The 21,846-nt window shown below is 57.8% G+C and overlaps 1 protein-coding gene across 14 annotated transcripts in view; it reads right to left on the bottom strand.

Annotated features, from left to right (window-relative positions):
• Nucleotides 1-21,846, bottom strand: part of Ptprs (protein tyrosine phosphatase receptor type S) — a 62,083-nt gene that overhangs the window by 7,130 nt on the left and 33,107 nt on the right. For 3 of the 14 annotated variants that reach the window (XM_052746853.1, XM_052746855.1, XM_052746854.1), the window contains 16 exons: nucleotides 17,141-17,410; nucleotides 14,718-15,299; nucleotides 13,955-14,088; nucleotides 13,526-13,670; nucleotides 8,340-8,645; nucleotides 7,401-7,594; nucleotides 7,254-7,280; nucleotides 5,911-6,028; nucleotides 4,694-5,293; nucleotides 4,213-4,310; nucleotides 3,427-3,680; nucleotides 2,899-2,992; nucleotides 2,587-2,802; nucleotides 1,978-2,135; nucleotides 1,679-1,690; nucleotides 1,272-1,384 (listed from right to left, as the gene is read on the bottom strand). In XM_052746853.1, the coding sequence (XP_052602813.1) occupies nucleotides 1,272-1,384; nucleotides 1,679-1,690; nucleotides 1,978-2,135; nucleotides 2,587-2,802; nucleotides 2,899-2,992; nucleotides 3,427-3,680; nucleotides 4,213-4,310; nucleotides 4,694-5,293; nucleotides 5,911-6,028; nucleotides 7,254-7,280; nucleotides 7,401-7,594; nucleotides 8,340-8,645; nucleotides 13,526-13,670; nucleotides 13,955-14,088; nucleotides 14,718-15,299; nucleotides 17,141-17,410 (3,321 nt within the window). Of the gene's footprint in view, nucleotides 1-1,271; nucleotides 1,385-1,678; nucleotides 1,691-1,977; nucleotides 2,136-2,586; nucleotides 2,803-2,898; nucleotides 2,993-3,426; nucleotides 3,681-4,212; nucleotides 4,311-4,693; nucleotides 5,294-5,910; nucleotides 6,029-7,253; nucleotides 7,281-7,400; nucleotides 7,595-8,339; nucleotides 8,646-13,525; nucleotides 13,671-13,954; nucleotides 14,089-14,717; nucleotides 15,300-17,140; nucleotides 17,411-21,309; nucleotides 21,533-21,846 lie in introns of those variants that run through there. The other 11 variants (XM_052746858.1, XM_052746859.1, XM_052746864.1 and 8 more) reach the window with 8 other exon arrangements.

The raw sequence follows: 21,846 nt of genomic DNA, 5'->3' as shown, positions 1-21,846 counted from the left end.
GGCCAGGCGGGCAGTGGGCAGCACAGAGCAGACCCACTGACAGGCGCCAGGACAGGGAAAGCAACAAAGGGAAACATGAGAGGAAGTGGGGACAGGGATGAGGGCCCAAGAGACACCCCAGCTGAGGCCCAAGCTTGCAGAGACAGCGGACAACAAATTCACCATGGGGAGGAGGCGACCATGGCAGCCGCTGCCTGTGGGGACTCACGGCGACAAGTGGCCAGAGCTCTTTAGCTCCGATTCTGAGATCTCAAAAACTCAGGCTCAGCCGGGCGGTGGTGGCGCACGCCTTTAATCCCAGCACTCGGGAGGCAGAGCCAGGCGGATCTCTGTGAGTTCAAGGCCAGCCTGGGCTACCAAGTGAGTTCCAGGAAAGGTGCAAAGCTACACAGAGAAACCCTGTCTCGAAAAACCAAAAAAAAAAAAAAAAACAAAAAAAAAAAAACCTCAGGCTCATCTGGCTGTGTACCCCTCCCTCACACCGACCTGGCTGGGGGTCCCTACGGAGCAGGGACCTGGGAGACGGTAGATGCCAAGGGGTAGAGGACACATGGACCATGCCAGGAGCTTTCGAGAAGATGAGTTATCTGTTAAATGCTGGTGATTCTCACTAGAGTGTGAATGTCTGCTATGAGCTAGTTCAGAACTGGACCTTGGGGTGACATGAGACTCCGGGAGAACACAGCTGACAGCTGGACTCAAACTCAAAACCTTCGCTGGCTGGAGCTAGTGATGGGGTGGTGGGTGGAGCGAGAGAGAGCGAGAGCGAGAGCGAGAGCGAGAGCGAGAGGGAGAGAGAGCGAGAGCGAGAGGGAGAGGGAGAGAGAGAGCGAGAGCGAGAGGGAGAGGGAGAGAGAGAGAGAGAGAGAGAGAGAGAGAGAGAGAGGGAGGGAGGGAGCGAGCGCACACACAGAAGAGGCGACACACGTCCCAGGGTGCACTGCAGGGCAGTGGCGTCCGTTAGACAGGAGGCGGTCTGCTCAGTGAGAAGCAGCTGGTGGTGGGGCCTGGGCAAGTCTGCAGCCACAGAGGAAGCTCCGGGCAAGGCCGGCGTGGGAGATGGCCAGGATGACCCTCGAAACCCTACCCCCGAGGGCCATTGTGGGGTACAAAGCCACTGCCCTCCTGCCTGATCGTTTTGTCTTGACTTTTCAGGCTGCTACAGTACCAGCCTCACTTGGCGATCATGACCCAACTTGTTCAGGGGGTACAGGAGGCCCCGGCACAGCACCCTCTCCCCAGCTGCCTCTGGCCCCAGGGTCAGCACACACCTGGCGTCTGGAAGTTGATACGCCTCATTTCCACAGGGTCCTTGGGGTGATGGGGGGCGAGGTCAGCGTTGTTTAGCAGGCATTTGGTGCGGGGCTCGGAGTCCTTGCGTTTACTTTGAGGAGAGAGAGAGGGACAGATGGCCCAGTGTCAACACACGCCCCGCGCACAGAGTGCACACTCAGGGATGTGTGACCCAGGCAAGGAAGGGGCCATTTACACTGATTTTATGGAGCCTTGACCCCAAACTGAGCCTCAATCTTGGCGTAGCCAAGCCCCAAATCCAGACGGAGGCTCAATCCCAGATGAACCCCGATTCTAGCTGGGGCCTAAATCAGGACTGAGCCCTGATCCCAGGCCTCGCTATGAGCCCATCTCCACCCACCACCATCCTCCTCACAGTCCTCACCTGTCGGGTTTGCTGTCCACAGGCGGATGCAGGTGAGAGGAGAGGAGAGAACATCAGGTGAGGCTGGGGGTCAGGCAGCGCCCCCGGCTTCGTGACCCTGCCGACCCCCAGTCCCTGGCGAGTGGGGCTTGCTGTTCTCGTCTGGACCTCACTCCGAGGAGGCGCACCACAACTTTCTCTGGGGAAGGTGTGGCGGGCGGGCGGCGGGAGGTCCCTCACCCACGCGGCCACACACCCCACATGGCCACGCCCCTCGTGCTGCCGGCCTCCCATCCCCCACCTCTGGCCGCAGGGCTCACTTCTTGTACAGCAGGATGGCGATCACGATGCAGATGATGAAGACCACGGCCAGCACGGGCCCGATCACCCAGATGAGCCCTTCCTCGCCATCCACGATGGGCTGGGGGTCTGGGTTGTCCAGCTGGAAGGGGTCTGAGAAAGGACTGGCTGCAAACGTCTGCAGGGGAGTGGCAGGGGAGGGGCTGCCATCAGTGCTGGCCACAAACTGACCCCTAACCCCTGACCCTCAGCTGGTCTGCCGCCTTCTGCCTCCCTGACTCTCTGCTGGCGCCACTTTCAAGGCTTCTCTGGAGCACACGAATGATGGGATACCTTTTCTGCTGTGCCCCTACTCACCTTCAAAGACCCTGCTCCACTGTCCTTCCCTCCACAGGATGAGCCCTGGGGAACCCCTCTGCCTCAAGTCCCTCCCTCTGCCCAGGCCTGACCAATTGGGAGCTGATGAGGTCTCTGCTTGGCCTCGGGGATCAGCGGGCCAACCTCGCTGAGAGGTCCCCTTGTCCATCAGCTCAGGGGGTGGCTGGGCCTCTGGGCCTCCACCTCCACACCTACTTCCAGGCCGGTGGCGAGGCCTGACTGGGGTGCAGGCGACATGACGGAGGACTCACAGGCTCGTTCTTCTGCAGCACGGCGAGCACAAAGAGGACGTAGCGGTGGCCTGGCTCCAAGCCGCGGTTGTCAAAGCCGCCATATTGTTTCTGGTTCCCAGGATGGAAGACAGCGGGCAGGATGGAGAAGCGGGCGGCGATGTAGGGCCGGGGTACCTCCAGCTGGCGTGAGTGGCGCAGGCTGCGTCTCTGCAGCCGGGAGATGTCCTGGATGAGCTGTGGAGACAGTGGCATGGTGGCCCAGGGCTCCTGGGGGCACCACAGCCTGGCTGTGTGCAGGCTTGGGGGTGGGGAGTGGGGTGTTGGCCTTACCTCCTCCAGATCCATGTCCTCGGGACTACCCAGCAGGATTGGGAACTGGCCGCCACGAGACTTGCGCAGTGGGACCATCACGATGAAGTAGTTCCTGTGGAGGGAGCTTCGATGGCACCTGTCCCCAGTCCACACAGCACCCACAACTCTACATCCCAGTTCTTGGCTACATGCCCTCTGCTAACTTCATGGTGTTCTAGCTCTTCAACTCCTGGGTCTCCCTCAAAGCCCAAGTTTCAGCGTCCATATAGTCTTACACCCTTTTCCCTGCTCCCAGGCAGCAACTCTAGTTCCTCACTGGGGTCTAATAACCGCCCCCCCCCCCGAAGCACAGAATCAAATCCTTGCAGAGGGTCTAAGGTGCCCAGTGAAAAGTCAGGCTTTGGGGGACCGTCCATGAGGTAGGCTCGTTGACCCTTATCATCTCAGTGAGTGAGGAAATGGAGGTGGAGACATGCACGGGCCTGACTCAGTCACACAATGGGCTGACAGCTAAGGGAAGGGTTATGAGGGAAAGGGTGGGCGTACTGGACGGTCACAGGACTCTGGCCATCAGGCAGGTAGACCACGATGAAGCCGTCATTGTCGGGCTTCGGGGCGACACTCGGTTTGCCGCTGAGCATGTTGAAGGCGGTCCTGGCAGTGACAGTCTGCTGCAGGCCGCCCAGGCTGCTGCCACGGTTGGTGAGCACGAAGTTATAGAAGGTGTGCGGCTTGAGGTGTGTGATCAGCTTCTTGGTGGTGCGGCCGTCCACGTCCAGCGTGAGCCCGTTGTACTGGATCTGTGGGCGGAGCTGGCTCAGCGGAGGGGGTGATGCTTGGAGCCTGGTGACCCCAGCAGAGCCCCGACCTCAGAATGCTCAGAATGAGCTCAGGCTGCTCATCCTCGGGACTGATCTTGACTGTGCCCCAGTCCTAGACTCAACTTAAGGTCTAACCTAAGCCTTGATCCCTGGCCGACCTTCAACCTCGGCTAAGCCCTGAAGGCAGCCTGAGGACCAACCCGATTGTTCCAGGCCACCCCTAATGTGACACCCCAATCCTGGTTTCAGGTGGAGCCCCCAGATGAGCACCAGTCTGGACTGAGCCTCAATCCCAGGCAGAGGCCCAACATTGACCGACCATCTTCGGTCTCAAATCTGATGGGGTCCCAGGCTCTTCCTTGACCCCAAACTGCGCCTCAATCTCAAACTAAACGGTGATTCCTGACTGATCCTAGACCGAGTGTCACTGAATCCCGACCTTAGTTGGCCTTGACTGCTGATGCCAGCCGGAGCCTGGATCTCTCTGTGGCCCCCGCTGTAGCTGTGGTACCTTATAGGGCGTGGGCGAGTTGTAGTTGTCAGGAAACTCCCAGCTCAGCAGCACCGATGTCTTCATGATCATCTTCACCTTGAAGTTCTTGGGGGAGACTGCAGGCGGCGGCAAGCGGAGAAGAGAGAAAAGAGAGGCCCAGTGAGCGCCAGCGAGGGCTGAGGGGCGCGTGGGGCGGCCCCTGTCGTCCCTGCGGTCCGCTGTGCCCTCGGCCTTCCTGCCTGGCCCGGCCCTGCCTGCCCTGTCCCCAGTGCCTGCTGCTGCAGAGATGGCGCTGCTGCTGCTGCTGCTGCTGTTGCTGCTGCTGCTGCTGCGGAGAGAAGCGGGAGGGGCGTGGCCGCCGGGGGCGTGGCTGCCATAGGCGTGGCCGCCGAGCCGCATCCCACCTGTGCAGACCGGAGCCTCCGGCGCCTGGGCTGAGTCCGCGGAGGCCGAGACTTACCTGCGGGGAGGAGCGGGCCGGGACCGGGGCGGCGCCTACCTGGGTCCCGCGCGAGCCTGTAGCGCAGCGGGGGTGAGAAGGGGCCCGGGCCGCGGCGCGTGTGCGCGCGCACACGCAGCTCGTAGGCCGTCTCCGGCCGCAGCCCTTGCAGCGTGAGCGCCGTCTCGGCCCCCGGCTCGGCCGCAGCCGCCAGCTCCGTCTCGGTCGCGGGCCCCGGGGCGCCGGCCTCCCGCACGGACACCGTGTACTTGATGATAGCGCCGTTGCGCTCGGCGGGCACGGGCGGCAGCCAGCGCAGCAGCACGGAGCCTGCGGACGCGTTGCCCGCGGCGCCCAGGATCTGTGGGAAGCCTCGCGGGGCGTCCTCGGGGATGCTCAGTGCCGCCGCCGCCTCCTCGCCCAGCCCCGCGCGACCGCGCGCCGCCAGCCGGAACACGTAGGTGGCGCCCTTGTGCGCAGGCGCTGCGAACCGCCGCTCCCACGCCGCTAACTCCAGCGTGGCCGGGGCCGTGTCTTCACGCCCGAACTGCAGGCGGTAGCCCAGCACAGGGTCCTCAGCCACGTCCGCGGGGGGTTCCCAGCGCGCCAGCAGGCTGCCCTCGGGGGTCTGCTGCACCGACAGGGTGGGGCGGCCCAGCACTGCAGGGAGAGATGGTCAGCTGCCCAGCGGCCAGAGCCAGCCCATCACTCAGCACCTTCACCCTTGACACGCCCCCAGCTCCTCACTAGGGGATTCCAGGCAAGGCCCCACCTTCACCATGCCTCTAGCCCTCAAGGTCTAGTTTTTTTTGTTGTTGTTGTTGTTTTTTTTGGTTTTTCGAGACAGGGTTTCTCTGTGTAGCTTTGCGCCTTTCCTGGTACTCGCTTTGGAGACCAGGCTGGCCTCGAACTCACAGAGATCCGCCTGCCTCTGCCTCCCGAGTGCTGGGATTAAAGGCGTGCGCCACCACCGCCCGGCAAAAGGTCTAGTTTTTACAGGTGCTCTTTAGGAAGAACTTCTTTTAAGCTAAGGCTTGGATTCCGGGGGAGGGGTGGTGGTGCACGAGAACATCTTTGGGGCATGCACTGGAAGCCTGACTCCCACATTGCAGCTGAGAGATTGCCGATGAGTAGTGTCCGGACAGAGATGAACACTGGTTAGCAGTGTCTGGAACCTGGAACCTCTGAGAAGCGGCCATGCCTTTCCTCTCTTGGGCCCACCAGTCTGGTGTATCTTTAACTACATAGGCTTGCGAATGCATTGGGTAGTCTCGTACCTGCTCCCTTGGTCACCACCACCTTCGGCTTGCTGCGAGCGCCATCGCCTTTCATGGTGTATGCGGCTACTGTGATAGAGTAAGCAGTCTCAGGCTGTAGGTCCGTGATCACCATTTCCTGTGGATGCCGACGGGGAGGGGGGTCAGCAATGGGGCGGGCTCTGCCCACCCTCTCCCCTTAGACAAAGGGGGGACAGATGCCTCCAGTTCACAGGCAGACATGCTGGTGAGCGCATGCACAGGCCACAGCATGCAGTGCCCACACTCCTGCCAACACACACCCTGAGCCATGCTGTCACCACCAGGTCCCCGGCGCCTATTCTCATGGCAACAGCCACCAGAGTACTGTGAGCCGCCATCCCTCTGCCCAAGGCCCTACAGCCCACCAGGCCTGCTCCCCACCCCCCCTTTCCCTCAGCTCCCCACAGGGCGTTCTTTCTGGGTGCTCCTCGAACATCCCAGGCCCCGTCCTGCCCCAGGGCCTTTGCATGGCTTGGCCTCCCTCTGAGCCCACTGGATTATTAGAGATGCCCACAACCAACTTGAGAAATTCGAGTTACACTATCTGGAATTTTGAAAGCCAGTTATGAAACACAGCATCAAATGCTAAGACACAAACTATACACTTAAAGTCGACACAGGAGGCAGAGGCTGGCTGCAGAGGTGCGGGACGGAGGCCTGCGTCAGAAACAACCCCCCAGCAGTAAGCCTCGCCCTGTGCGGACTACCCCGTGACAGTGTGATGCCACGCTGGGGTGCAGTTTGTTCATACACTGGGTCCTGTTGCCCTCTGACATACCCCCTTCCTGGGGACTCTGGGCAGCCTGGGTCACCACCCCATCCTGAGCCCACAGCACAGTCTGTCAGCTCTACAGTGGTGACTGACATGTCACACAAGATGTGCACATGTGCGGTGTGCACTCTTGCACGTGCGCACGCACACGCACACACACACACACACACACACACACACACACACACACACACACACACACACGGCATGCCTGGCAGCTGAGTCCTCAGGAGCACAGGAGTGGGGAGGGGACAGAAACACAGTCAGGGAGGTCGGAGGGCCTCCCCTGGGGCCCAACCAGGTCAGTGGCAACTTTAGACCTTATGCAGAGCCCTTGCCTCCTGTCAACTGGACTGAGAGCAGCCCAGAGACAGGCAGTGCCTTGCCTGAGGACACACAGCAATTCCACTCTGCTCTGGAGCCACCTTTGACGGCTGTCCTTCCCCATCCTGGGTCCATCAGACGCTACAGAGGTCATGTGGAGGACACAGGGGAGGAGACCTGGGGACCACACAGTACGGACAGCAGGATGGACCCGGAGACTACTTACGTATTCGGCAGTGTCGTCCATCTCCCACTGAGCGGGAGGCGGTGGCACAGGAGAGAGGAGGCATGTGAGAGGGGGCCAGCAGCAGAGTGGGGAGCAGAGAGGAGACAGTGCCCAGGTACCCCTGCCACCCCAGCCGTGCCCGCCCACCTGGGCATCTGCCAGCATGATGTCCTTGATGCGCGGTGGCCCGCGGGCCTCGGCGCCTTCCATGCGTACATAGTGGACCTGGTAGCCGCGGATCTGCCCATGCTGCCGGCCGGGCGTGGGCGAGCGCCACAGCACTCGGATGGCCGTGGCGTTGAGCGCCTCCGCCTCCACCTTCCGCGGGGGCGCGCTGGGCACTGGCGGGCAGGAGGGGGGCGGCGGGGCTGTTACCGGGGCGCCAGGCCCTGCCCCAGGCCAGGATACTGGGCAGCTGCTGGCCCGGGAGGGCATGGCCCCCTGCAACCCCTACGTTCCCAGGACCTGCTGCTGTACAACACAAGGACCCACCGCGGTCCCCTCTCCAAGGCCCCATTCTTAGTACTTGTCACCCTCTGAACGGATACACATCTCTGCAGTCTACAGATAGGGAACTGAGGCCTGGAAAACGGAATCCGGGATCCCAGGTGACCACGACAACACTGGGACACACTAGGCAGTCAGTCCAAAGCATCGCCCTGGTCCGCTAGGCTGGGATCTTGTTTTCTCAGTCTGTCATCAGGCCCAAACCCTCCCTCCCCGCACAGGGCACTGACAGTGCTGGTCCCACGATGCTCCACGCTCGGCACCTAGCTTGTAGCTCACACTAGCCTGTCACATGGCTTTCCCGCTTCAAGCTACCTGGACTCTTAACGGGCCACCGTGGGTGTATGTTGGTGAAGGTGGCCGCCTGCCTCCAGGCAGGATGATGCAGGGCCACGGAGAGTCTAAAACTCGGGTAAAGGAGGCCGCCTCGGAGGCGCCCCTGGGATGGAGGGCGCCCCGGGCTCAGGCCACCTGGGGCGAGGCCCCCGAGGTACAGCTCGCTCCTGGCTTCCTGGTTCCCGCTCTGACCCCAGCCCGTGGGCGGGCGCAGCCCTGGGTCCGGCCAGGGCCGGTGCTTACCGTCTTCGTCGGTGCGGACGACCACGGGCGAGCTCTCGGGCCCTGGTCCCACCTCTGTGTAAGCCACGGCGGTGACACGGTACTCCGTCCATTTCTCCAAAGCTTCCAGAAGGATCTGAGTGGTGGTCGGGGGTATGTTGTTCACCTCCTTGGGGTCCGGGTCCTCTGAGCCCAGCGGTCGGTAGCGGACGCTGTAGCCCACCAGGGCCCCGTTGTGAGTTTCTGGCGGTGGCGGGCGCCAACTTACCAATATGGCCGTGGAGCGCAAGCTGGTGCACTTAACGTCTTGAGGGGGGGCTGACGGTTCTATTGGGAAGAGCGTGGGGGCGGGGAGGTGGGATGGGCAGGGAGGGCAGGGACAGAAGATGGGAAAGAGAAAATAAAAAGATGATAACAAAACAGAACGAACCAAAGAGAAATCGAACCCAAAAGAAGCGGGTGTCAATCAAAGGTGAGATGGGTAGTGGGCGGGGCGGGAGGGCTGGCCAAGAACTGCTGCACTAGCTGTGGGCAGGTGACTGCCAGGTGCACAGTAGGTCTCCAGCGTGAGACATGGGTGGTGGTGAAGGCGCTCGCCACTGGGCTCCACTATATGCCTGAGACCTACTGTGTGTCATCAGATACCTACTGTGTGTCATGAATGTAATACATGCTTCATAGGATAGAGAAAGCAGTTATTGAGCACCTACTCTGTGTATGGCGCCATGACAAAGGAAACCACAAGAGAAGCCTCACATACTAAGGACCTACTGTGTACCAGTTACTTGCCACAGACTTTACATAATAGGAAAATCATTTTTCCAGACTCCTACTATGTGCCTGGCACCACAAGGGGAATCATACTAGACACCTACTGTTTGCTAGGACTCTTCTCATGTCCTTCAGGGAATGGCAGAAGCCTGTCTCTTGCGTACCTACTACGGGCCAAGCACATGCAGGGAACTCCATGTAATAACACACAAAGGGATGTACAGCCGGGCACCTGCTATGTGCCAGGCACCACGACAAGGACTACAACTGAAGCTCCAACAACTGAGTACCTACTATGTTCCAGGTACCCCATAAGGGCTTCTAAGAATGGGAGCAAAATCACCTACTACCTCCATACCTACTGTGTGCTGGGTACCATGCCAAGTGGGGAGAAGGTACATATTATGTGCAAGGTATCTGACAAGGGCTTCATAGAGTAAGACGTGCTGTATTGACGGTCTACTATGTGCTGGGTATTGGCCAAGGGGATTAGCAATCAGACAGCAGGGTCCTACTGTGGTCAAGATATCACACCAAGGTGTCTTAGACAACAGGAGATTTACTTATTCCTTGAACACCTACTGCACGCCTTGCATGGTGCTGAAGTATTTTAGGGTTAAAAAAATACAATGGTTAAATATTCTTAGGTTTCATCTATTACTTGAGCCCCGAGGCCATCCCAACAGCCAACTCCAGACACCACTGTCCTCTTGGCCTTGCTCAAAAATGGGTGTCCCGAGCACCTAATGTGCGCCTGGTTACATGCCAGGCGCTTTTCAAAGTATAACAGAGATGCTGAACATATCCTATGAGACATGTACTACGTGCTGGGCACTGGGCCCAGTCCCTGAAGAGCAAACACCCATTGTGTGCCAGGGTACCAGGCCAGCAGCCCTTGCATGGTGAGCACTTACCTAGGTGGTAGGTATGATGCATTGGTTATACATCAGAAAGTCAACTGCAAAAGGTAAATCACCTTCTGTGTACCAGCACTGTGCTAGGGGCTCTACTGAAAAGAAGGCTCCATACTTTATTCACCCACTGTGTGTGAGGCCCTGGACATGGACTCTACAGAATATCAAGAACTCTTACATATTAAGCACCTACTGTGAGCTGGGCACTGAGCTAATATATCAAATACCTACAGTGTGCCAAGCACTGGGCTAGTAATATCCATACATTAAACACTTACTGTATGCTAGGCACTGACTGGGCTAACAGTGACCACACATTAAATTCCTACTATGTGTCATGTATTACGCCAGAGGCTTTACTGAGAAACAAGAACAATCTACGCATGTTAAATACCTACTATGTGGGCACTGGACTGACAGCTCACACAAATTAAACACCCACTGTATGCCAGACATTGGAGTAATTGTCTCCATATATGAAATGCCTACTATGTGTCAGACACTGGGCTATTATACCCTGTGAAACATTAGGAGCTCTCGTCCAGTAGGCACCTACTGTGTGTCAGGTACTATTAGGAGCTTTAGCTGAAGCACCTATGGTGTGGAGGGAGGGACTTGGTTAAATCGAGTTCTAGCGTCCACATAGGAAGCACCTACTGTGTGTCAGGTGTCATGATCCGACACTAGAATGGTCGCAGCGCCAGGATCTTGGCAGGAACTATTCTGAGCAAACCCTGAGCCATAAAGTCCCTTTTCAGACTAACAAGGTACAGATGTGAGCACCTGCTGTGTGCCAAACACCAAGCCAACTTCCTTACAGCAAGTGGGCCTAAGTGCTTACTGTGTACAAAAAGAGGCCTGTAGAACTGTCAGAGCCCTATGTGCTAGGGACCGACTGTGTGTCCAGCATCGGATTTAGCTGGTCTCCAATGGTCGATGGCTTTCCTTTTGATTATGTCCTGATCTGTAGTTAAACTTCAGATAACCCTGAGGAGTACCCACTATCTGTTGGGCGGGACACCAGGACTTTGCTCTCAATGGCATGCCTACTGTATACATCAAGGGCCCTGGGGGAACATTTGTAGCGCTACTATGGGCCAGAGGCTAAACTGTGGAAATTATTGATAATATATGCCATGTACCTACTGTGCACCCAGCACCCGATGCCTTTTTGGGGCTTGAAATGGGTCCTGACACTGGCTCTCTGTGGCCTGGTCTGCTGGACATAGGGGAGGCTCCTACACAGGACCCACAGACACTCAGTCATCACTCCTGAACCCTGCCTCAGGCCACAGACAGGAAACCCAGCTCCAGAGCCCACTGATCTGGCTGCTGGGATTGGCTGTACACCTACTAGGTGTCAGACTCCACTCTGTGTACTTATGCATTAGCTCTGAATCCTCCTGGAAACCCAGGGGCAGATCTCATTTTGCAGGCGGTGAAACAGTCTCAGAAAGAGCAGGTACCGACTCAGAGCCCATACACACAGCAGGCTCAGATTGAGGCTCAGCTGTCAGTTATGGTGGTCTGGCCTTGAGCCTGTGCAGCTGGCAGACAGGAGGCTCACGGACCTGCACCTGCAGGCATTCTGCTCTGGCTCGCTGGGCGGGTCACCTGCCATACCTAAGTCCGGCATCTAGTCAGTGATGCTGCGTGCATCCCTGACCTTCCAGGCTAGGACCTAGAGTCAACCACAGCTTCGTCCTCAAAGACGGTGGCTGCTGTGGGCCCGGGAATGACCTCCAGCTCCCCTTCCTGAACACTGGACAGTAGCCATGGGATGGAGTAGGGTCCATTTCTTGACCAGTCACCCCAATCCAAAGTGCCCGGGGTCAAGCAGGGGTGATGGAAACGAAATAAGCCACTGGGGGATGTGCTGGAAGGGTGCTTCCGCTGCGGACAGGAGGAAGATAAGGTGATAAAACCAAACCGAAATAACAAAACAAGAAGTGAGGGTGATTGATGGTGGCGATGATGGAAAAAACCATAAAAGACAGACAGACAGACAGACAGACGCCTCGCAGAGACGCCTGGTCTTTACCTACCTTCCACTTCTTCAAGCGCTAACTTAACAGACTTTCTTACGAGAGGGAACGGCGCCGGGTACAAGGCTATGAGCTCTTGGTGGCCCGTGGCCGGGAGAGCCACTCTGTAGCTCCCGGCTGGCGGGGAACGGCGGGGTCTGGGGACACCCGCAGTGGCCAGCAGGCAGACCTGCACCTACCCTTGACAGGGCCTAATGAGCCCACAGCCCCGGGGACACGCCTGGCCCTGGGTCTTGGGGTGAGAAGTGGGGAGCTTGCTCCCCCACTCCCTGTCCTGGGCCGCCCTGGACCGCACATGGCTGGGCCGAAGACGCTTTCTGGGTGACCTCGGAGGTCACGACCTTCACAATCCAGCCCAACCTGCATGGTGTCTCAGGAGGGGACATGTGCCAGAGCTGGACAAGCTTGTATGGTATCCAGTCGGGGTTCTTTGGAGGTTCCTCTGGGCCACGTGTGTGGCCCAGGGCAGACAGGGGACACGCAGGGTGGGCTGTGTTTGTGAGTCGCTTGAGACCGGCTGATACTCACCTGTGGGCCACCTCTACCGGCCGCTCGGTGGCTCCAGGCCACAGGCCACCCTCACTGACCTCCACCTGGCAACCACCACCTCAGAGCCACCTGGGGCTCAGCGAGGGGGTAGGGGGGCAGGCTGGCAGGGGGACCGGGTCTCCGTGGCCCATGCCCTCAGAGAAACCCTGGCCCAAGTCTACATCACCCTTGAGGGACCCGAGACCACGTGTACACACATGGGGGTGAGGGACACCGCAGTGCAGAAGCTTCTGGAACCACATTTGGTGGCCACATGTGACTGGCTGAGAGGGCAGGGGAGGTGCAAGGAGGCATGGTGGCAGACGCTATGCCGGCCACGCTGAGCAGAGCAGGCAGGGCAAGGCAGCCCCAAGGGGGCCATGAGGGCTGAGCTGAGTGGTGGGACGGTAGTGGGACATCAGAGCCACCATGTGGCCCAGGGGCAGCAACCTAGTAAGAGGTGACTCATCTGTGACAGGGGACTGGGCAGGCACAGCAAACTGCTTTAGGGACCCACGACCCTGTATCAGGGCCACACGTGCCCCCCCAACTGATATGGCTCTGAGCAACTGGGCCACAGGAGACCCTGTCTGGAGGCTTCGAGAGCCATGTCCCCTATGAGATGAGAAGAGCTGAGGGGGACCCGATAGTCATCCTGGGCCTCCGGGGATGACAGCCTTGGGGCCCTGTAGGGACATTCTGGGGACAGGATTGGTTCCATGTCCAGGGAGAGTAGGAGGAACCAGTGGCTGCGTGGCCACTCTGTGCTGGTCTCACCTCCATGGGGAGATCCACCCTGCTCTGGGGAAACTGAGGCACGGCAGGCAGACATGGCCAAGGCTGAGGCAGGCCAGGCGGGAGGCACCCCCGCCCCCACCCAGGGGCTCCGGCCATGTCAGTGGCCACTGTGGCCCCCCTCCCCAAGGACAAGGTGCCAAGAGACACGTACTGGCCTGCAGCGTGCGCTGGCGCACGACCGCGGTGAAGGCGCCCAGGCCCTGCGGCGAGCGCGCCGCCAGCCGGAACGCATACTCCGTGTTGGGCTTGAGGTCCTCCACCACAAAGGTCGTGGTTGGGTCAAAGGTGCGGCCCACCTGAGAACGGATGGGGTGGGAGTGGATGGAGGGACGCAGGGGCGGGGGGGGGGGGGACAGTGATGATGCAGGGAGACACAGAGGTCCATGAGAAGTGGGGGACAGAGAGGGAAAGAGACAGAGATGAGGGACACGCGCAGAAGAGAGGCGAGGTGGGCAGAGAGAATGGACAGGAGAGACGGAGAGGCAGGGGTGAGTAAGGAGCCAGTGCCGACCAGAGGCCATGGAGGCCCGCGTGGGTTGCCCACCCCAGCTGTCCCCTCCCACCCACCCAGCCCAGGTACCTCTCGGCCGCGGTCGCCCTCCCGGAAGAGCAGTTCATACTTAATGACACTCTCCTGCCGTGGTGCGCTCCACGAGAGCCCGATGCTCGTCTCTGACTTGGCCTCTGCCCGCAGGTTCATGGGCTGGCCAGGCACTGGGGGGAGCACACCGGAGGGAGAGGAAGGTGGGGAAGGCCAGTCTCCACGGGCTGCCTGACTCACCAGGGAACTCCAACCCCAAACCAGGCTCCCGACACTGCTGCCTGCCCGGCTCCAGATGCTTCCAGAACCAGCCACTGTTTGTCCTCTCCTGGGAGTGCCCACGCCCTGGAGTTACCTCCCCACCCTTCTCGTCCAGCAGGGAGGAACACCGCTCGGGACTTGCCACCCTTTCTAATTACTGCAAGGACAGGAAAAATGGAAATTGCCTGGGGCTGGGCATTTATTTTCACCCATTCTTTTTATTTTGACAGAGTCTCACTGTGTAGTCCAGGCTAGCCTGGCATTTGCTGGGTAGACCAGGTTGGCCTCAAACTCCCACAGACCTGCCTGCCTCTGCCCCCTCCCTCAGTGGTGGGGTTCAAGTTGTGCATTCCTTATGTCTAGAAAGGGACACACTGTGATGACAGCGTGTGGGGTCTCCTCCCCAGTGACTGGGGGGGGGGGGCAGTTAGAGACAGACAGGTGAGCCGGCCTTCAGGAGGCTGGGCGCTCAGATCCTGTCCTTTTCGACTCTAACACAAAACCCATGGCAGGTGTGTGGGGACTGCTCCCCAGGCCTCACCTCCCTGCTGTGTCTTGACCTGGATGGGGTCTGACAGCGGCCCATCGCCCACTGAGGTAAAGGCGAGCACGCGTACGGTGTAGGTCTCGTCCTCCAGCAGACTGCCCACGGTGGTCAGCAGACTGTCATCCACATTGTGTTTCTGCCAATTGCCCACCGGGTGCTCGGGCTCCATGGTGTAGTAGACGCGGTAGCCACGGATCAGGCCATTAGGCTCCACCGGCTCCTCCCACTGCACAATCATGGTGGTAGCGCTGAGCATGCGCGCCTGGACATTCCTGGGAGCGCTGGCCGGGGCCTGCTCGCCTGTGCGGGTCACCACTGACTCGCTGGGGGGACCTTGGCCGATGGAGTTGACAGCCGACACCCAGATCTCATACTCAGAATTGGGGCTCAGGCCACCGATGCTGTAACGTGTGGTGGTGATGTCCTCTTTGATCTGATACGGTCCATCCTGGCTTTTGGACTTATACTCAATTACGTAGTAGGACACGGGGTCGGGGTTGCCTGAGTCCCATGTGACCGTGATACTGGTGGCGGTGTTTTCCGTCACCACCGGAGTCCCAGGGGCTTTGGGGAGAGCTGCAGGAGAGAGGTAGGATGACTCAAGACCATACACCTATCTGAGCCTCAGTGTCTTCAGCAAATACACAAGCCTAACAACCCCCCCATCGATCTTGTCACTCATGTTTTCAAAGTTTTTTTTTTTTTGGTTTTTCGAGACAGGGTTTCTCTGTGTAGTTTTGGTGCCTTTCCTGGGACTCACTTGGTAGCCCAGGCTGGCCTCGAACTCACAGAGATCCGCCTGCCTCTGCCTCCCGAGTGCTGGGATTAAAGGCGTGCGCCACCACCGCCCGGCATTTTTTTTTTGGGGGGGGGTGTTCAAAGTTTTAAGTAAAGCTTTATTAGAGCATAACAACACTGTTAATGGCTGACTTTCACACTACCATGTCAGAGAGGACACAGTAGAAACTAAAAGTTAATGTAAGGTTAAAAGATATTTACTTCAAAAAATAAAATTATAGGGCCTCAGGTAGCCCAGGCTAGCCTTGACCTCACTATGTAGCTGAGGATGGCTTTGCCCTGACCCTCCTGCCTCACCTCCTGAGTGCCAGGGTAGCGGGCATGGGCCACCAGGACAGTATTTACAGGATATGTCGTGGAGCTTACCTGCCATCTCAGGACTTGAGAGGCTGAGGCAGGAGGATGGTAATTCCAGGCCAGCCTGGGTTACACAGTAAGACCCTGTCCTGCCCCCAGTCTGTGGAAACAGAAGACATTTACAGAGGAGCGGTGTCCCCCGTTAGGAGCTGTGTGCGGCATTGCCCTTCTCCCTGGGGTTCACTCTTTCAGGAGTTCCACTCCACACTTTTGTCCCCACAATTTTGTCCCTAAACAGACGTGGCTCCTGCCCTCCCCTGGCTTTGGCCCACATCATGACACCCACCCCCATCATCTCCACCTGTTTTCCCACCAGCTGGGGTTTATATCTAACTTTTTTTTTTTTTTTTTGAGCTGAGGACCGAACCCAGGGCCTTGCGCCAAGCGCTCTACCACTGAGCTAAATCCCCAACCTCCCCCCACTTTTTTTTTTTTAAGATTTACTTATTTATTATGTGTAAAGACAGTGTTCTGTCTACATATATGCCTGCAGGCCAGGGCATCAGATCTCATTACAGATGGTTGTGAGCCACCATGTGGTTGTTGGGAATTGAACTCAGGACCTCTGGAAGAGCAAGCAGTGCTCTAAACCTCTGACCCATCTCTCCACCCCCCCACCTCTACCCCCAACTGTTATAACTCACACACCACAAGGCCTGGTGGTCACACATTCAACCCTCGGCACAACCCATGGGCCTGCGGTGACTGAGGCTCACTGCACACTTGCCCCGTGTTCGGATTCAGCTCTACCGCACAGCCTCAATGATATTCCACAGCCGTACAGCCCCAATGCTGCACAGCCGTGAGATACAAGCAAACATGATACCACTTCAAAACACCTCATTTCATCTAAGTGGAGGGCCGGGATTCACAGGCCCTCAAGTTTAGCCTCCGATTCTCACGAGAACTCAAGCCACCAGGAGGATTCTCTGTCCCCTCCCGTGTCCAGGGTCTTGGCACAGGCTGCCCTCCTCCCAGGGTCTGAACCTCCAGACTCCCACCTCACCAGTCCCCTTCCCAGACCTGACCCTGCTGGGAAACTGAGAGCTTCACCCTGGGGTTTCCACGCTTGCTGTGCAGCCCCAAGTTGGCCTCAAATCCTCCGATCCTCCTGCCTCAGTTCTGAAGGCCTGGGATCATCCCCAGCATCAGTCCCACACCCTCTAGCCAGGCACACCTGCAGCTTCTCAGCCCCGCCCACCCTGGTGTCAGGGTCAGGGATGTGCCACATCCACCGCGCCCCCACTGTGGACCCGACTTACATTTTACAGTGATCTGAGCTACCGCCTCGATCACACCCAGGCTGGACATGGCCACACACGTGTAGTTGGCTGAGTCCTTCACATCCGTGAGTTCTAGAACATTCCGGCCCACGGGCATGTCATCCTCAGGCGTCAGGTCCTCGGCCCCCTGCATCCACTTCACGTAGGGCATGGGAGAGCCCACGGCCACACAGGTGATATTCACGTTCCCACCGGGCATGATCTCGTGGCTCATGGGCAAGATGGAGAAGCGGGGTGCCACACGGCGGACTGGGGGGGCAGGCGGCGGTTTTGGCAGGAGAGTGAGGAAAGGACAGGATGAGGAGGAGGAAAGAGAAAAAAGGGGGAAAGGGGAGAAAACCATTTAAATATAAACAGGGCCATTACAGTCCCCAGGTCGTTCATTCCCCAAAATGAAAACAGAACAACAACAGAAAAAATTAAACCAAACAAATTATAAAAACAAATTCCAACACAAAGGAAACTTCAAAGGTAGGAACTTCACAAACAATATAGAGCTACCAGAGTGAGACAGGAAGCGTTATCTCATAGCAACAGGGTTTCCCCGACCAGCAGTTGCTGGCCGCAGCACAGAAGTACACACAAAAATTTATCGGCAGTTTCTCATCTTTGTGGAGAGATGTGGCTCCAGAGGGAGGCCTCCCGGGAGGCCTCCTGAGAAGGGGCAACTACCATGGAAGGTTCTAGAAGGTTCTGGTGCCAAGTGCTGGGGTTGGGGAACACACAATGGAGTCGCAGGGGTGAGGCCTGCCACCCTCCTGGGAATGAGGACAGAACCTGATCATGAAAGGTCGGAGCCTGGGAGGGCAGAGGACCAGGGAACCCCGTGGCCTTCTGATCCGATCCCCAAGGGAAAGATGAGAAAAATGCTAATGAAATTTTTGTGGTTTTGGGGTGTTAGAAACCCTCCTAAAGCTTGAAGCTTCTGTCGGATTGGACAAGTTTCCGTCAATAGATGCAGCTCTCAAAAATCACAAACATCATGCAGAAGAGATAGACAGACAGACAGATAGATAGATAGATAGATAGATAGATAGATAGATAGATAGATAGATAGATAGAAAGATAGATAGATAGATAGATAGATAGATAGATAGAAAGATAGATAGATAGATAGAAAGAAGGAAGGGAGGGAGGGAGGGAGGGAGAGGGGACGATGAAAGGAGGGTGTGGATCTCAGGATGGTGGGGGAGAGCAGAGAGAGAGAGAGAGAGAGAGAGAGAGAGAGAGAGAGGAGGAGGAGAGATGGGGACAGGGACAGAGAGACAGGGAGGACCCACTTCAGTGCTGCTGGTACTCTAGCAGATGTGACGCAATGTGACTGGCCACATTACCACATCAGCCCTGGCAGAACCATAAATAGGATATTTAATAATAACTCATAATTGAGAATTCTTAACAGTAAGGAGCCGATGAGCTGGAACGTTGGGGACAGGGCATGTTCGCTGCGTTCCTTAGAGGGTGGGGATGGATGCCACCTTCTGCAGGGGCCTCTTGGGCTTGGAAGGCAGCAGGACATTTCCAGGGCTCCGTTTTCGGAAGCTGGGTGGGTTCTGAGGTGGGTGTGGGACACTCACAGGGACCCGGGCTTCAAAGAGTAGCCTCCTCCCCAGGGGTGAGGCTCGGAGTGACACCCAGCCAGAGCCCAAAGAAGTCAAGGAGTGAAAGCGCGGCCTTAGGTGTGTGAAGACTCTCTGACAAGCTGAGTCCCAACCTAGGAGGACACGTGAAGGCCATCGCCACGCCTCTGTCACACAGTTCTAGGGGTACAGCCTGAGGGCACTTGCCATTAACTGCTGTTAAAGGGTTAACCTGCTCTACTGAGGGGGAGAAGCCAGCCTGTGCCATTCCTTCCAGCCTGGCCCTTCAGGTGGACACCCCAAGTTGTTTCCAGAATCCAGGTGGAAGTCAAAGGAGACAGAGACAGGGGTGTCACTGGGATGGGAGTGAAGGTCTGCGGGCTGGAGCCCTTCAGAAAACGTAGCCCCACAAAAAGTCCAGAGTCATGGAGGACACGGGATGGAGGGGAGGGGTAGGGAAGACATGGGGCCATGCAGGCTGGAGGGGAGAGGCGGGGCAGGGATGGGGGGCACCGTTCCGACAGGGCTGGGTGGAGGGTGAGGAGCAGGGGTGGCGGCACCGGGGTCCAGCCGGCCACCTGCTGCCAGCATCCACAGCGAGGCTCAGGGTGGGAGATGCCGAGGCTGTGTTGTCATGGAAACGGGATGAGTGGGAATGAGTGTGGAGAGGCTAATTAATCCAGGACAGAAAACGGCATTTGACGTCCAAACCAAAACCAGGAGGCGGTGGGGGAGGTAACAAATTTCAAAAAACATAAAAAAGCAAAAACAGAAATCTAAAGACCAAACAAAAGTGCCTGAAAGGAACAACACTCCAAGCAAGAAGAAACATGGAATGGGTGTGGGGCTGAAAATCGGGGTCTGAACAGAGGAGGGCTGTGGCTGCCCCAGGGAGATGCCCGGGTCCCTCCCCACCAGCAGAACACAGCATCCGGCCTCCCCACCCAGCACCCAGGGTCCTCGGCTGGGCAGTGAGGCACCCGAGGGGCGAGAGCCCCCATTGAAGGCTTCCTCAGGGCAGACCAACCCAGACCCAGAACCCCATCTCTCTAGACCCCTGAACCTCGCTCAGGGCACAGTACACTAGAACCCAGAGGCAGAGGCCTCCACCGCCGCCGCCGCCGCCGCCACCAGTCTAAGTCCCCCGTGTATCAGCAGAGGTGACCTGCAGGGAACGGGCTCTGAGGGGACAGAGCCCGCGAGGGCGCCCAACCCAGGAAGGTGGCTGCCAATGTTGTTGTCCAGACCCCCAGTGACAAGAGATTCAATCGGTTACCTATTATCACTCATTGCTGCCATCGATCATCCCCAGCAGCTGTTACCTATCTGCTATGTCAATCAGTCAACAGCTATCTGTTGAGACAGAGTCTTGCTCTATAGCCCAGGCTGGCCCCCATCTCAAGGCAATGGTTCAGCCTCAGCTCAGATGTGCACTTCACAAGTGCCTGTGAGCCGGACACTGGAACCGGAGATCTTCGTTGCACACCTGCCTCATTGGATCCCACTCAACAAGCTCAGTTTGCAGAGGAGACAGCAGGTCGGAGAGGTGACGAAGCTAATGAGAATGAGCGGTTGCCAACCTCAAAGCCCCCTGCCTGCTCTCCGCCACTCGCACATGACCAGCAAGGACAGCTGAATGTCCCTTTCTCACTATCTGGGTTCTGTTAAATGTGCGTCTTTACTGGGGACCCAGAAGAGGGCAAAAGCACTCGGCTAAGTGAGCCGTGGGCCCTGGCTGAGGGATATCTGTCACACTCAAGAGGCCACTGGTGGACAGCTCCTATGCAAATGTGTGGAGCCCCAAAGAGGCAGAGCCCAGAGCTTACAGGGCTCACTTCTGTCCTCAAAAAGGAGCAGATGTCTGTTCCAGAGGCCTTGCTCATTCCTGACCCGACCTTAGTTTATGTTGAGGGCACTGCTGTGTGGAAAAGACCCCAGCTTCCAGAATACAGAAGCCACAGGCAGCCTGAATATAGAGTTTCCATCCAGGGCTGTGACTGCGGCCATTAAATGCTGGATAGGACCACAAGAACACAAGGACACGTTCACTGTCCCTGATGTGGCTAGTCACCGTCAGCTGAATGGGCAGTGGCTATCAGTTAAATGGCCAGCCTCCATAGGTTAAACGGCCAATGGCTATAGGGCAGATGGCCAGCTACTGCCAGTTAAATGGTTGGTGGCTCTCAGTTGAATAGCCAGCCACTATCAGTTAATTGACAGCTCCCATCATTGCATGGTGGTCACGTCAATCGGCTGCAAAGGGGTCTGGGGCATCCACGACACGCTGCCCACTGGCTTCCATGGCCCCTTGTTGGTTCCTATGTCCTTCAGGAAGTGGGTTGGTGTGCCAGAGTCTACGGGGAAGGGTGCTGTAGGGCTCTTACCCTCTCCGTGCACCTTTCCGCCCGTGGGGGTGATGGCTGATGCTGTGTTCTGCCCAGTTCGGGGCCGTCGCCCACCCACTTTGCTCCTCCACCCCTCAGCTTGAGGTGCACATTAGGATATAAAGTGGGCACAGAGCCCACGGGACCGACAGGCCCCGCGGGACCCCCGCCCCAAATTACCGACCTGAAAGGAGGGTCCAGGCGGGTTATAAGGGGCAACACCAGCCTTGGTCCTCGGCACGCTCCAGCTGGCTCTGGTCCCCAGCGCTTCTGGTCACCGAGTAGCCGGGAGGGTCCCAGCAGGGGGAACCCGCGTGGGCGAGTGGGGTCAGGAGGGTTGGGTGGCAGGGTGGGGGATGGTGGTGGCAGGTCAGGAGGGGATGGTCGCTTCAAACCCCGATTCACATGGCAAAAAAAAAAAAATCAAACCAACTGAAAAACCATCAAAGCAACCAGGAGACAGCCCCTCCCCCAGGCAGGAAGAGAGGCAGAAACCAAAACTTAAAAGTGGGGGTTTGAGGGTGGGTGGGCAGGGACGGGAGGGATGAGTGGGGAAGAAAACTCAAAACAGTGAGGTGATCTGGTTGAGGCGCTAGGCAAGGGGTCCGACAGTGTCACATGATTAACATCGAGCAAGCTGCAGGTGGGGGAGGGGGGTCTATGGGGCATTTTGGGGTGAGAGAAAAACGTGGCTGGTTCTCTGAACTCCAAAATGGCTATG

The sequence above is a fragment of the Peromyscus californicus genome, unplaced genomic scaffold, assembly GCF_007827085.1.
Source record: "Peromyscus californicus insignis strain IS unplaced genomic scaffold, ASM782708v3 Scaffold_1__1_contigs__length_55948999, whole genome shotgun sequence".
In the NCBI taxonomy this organism is placed as follows: domain Eukaryota; kingdom Metazoa; phylum Chordata; class Mammalia; order Rodentia; family Cricetidae; genus Peromyscus; species Peromyscus californicus.
Note: the sequence above shows the minus strand (reverse complement) of the source record. Positions and strands in the feature narration are given on the sequence as shown.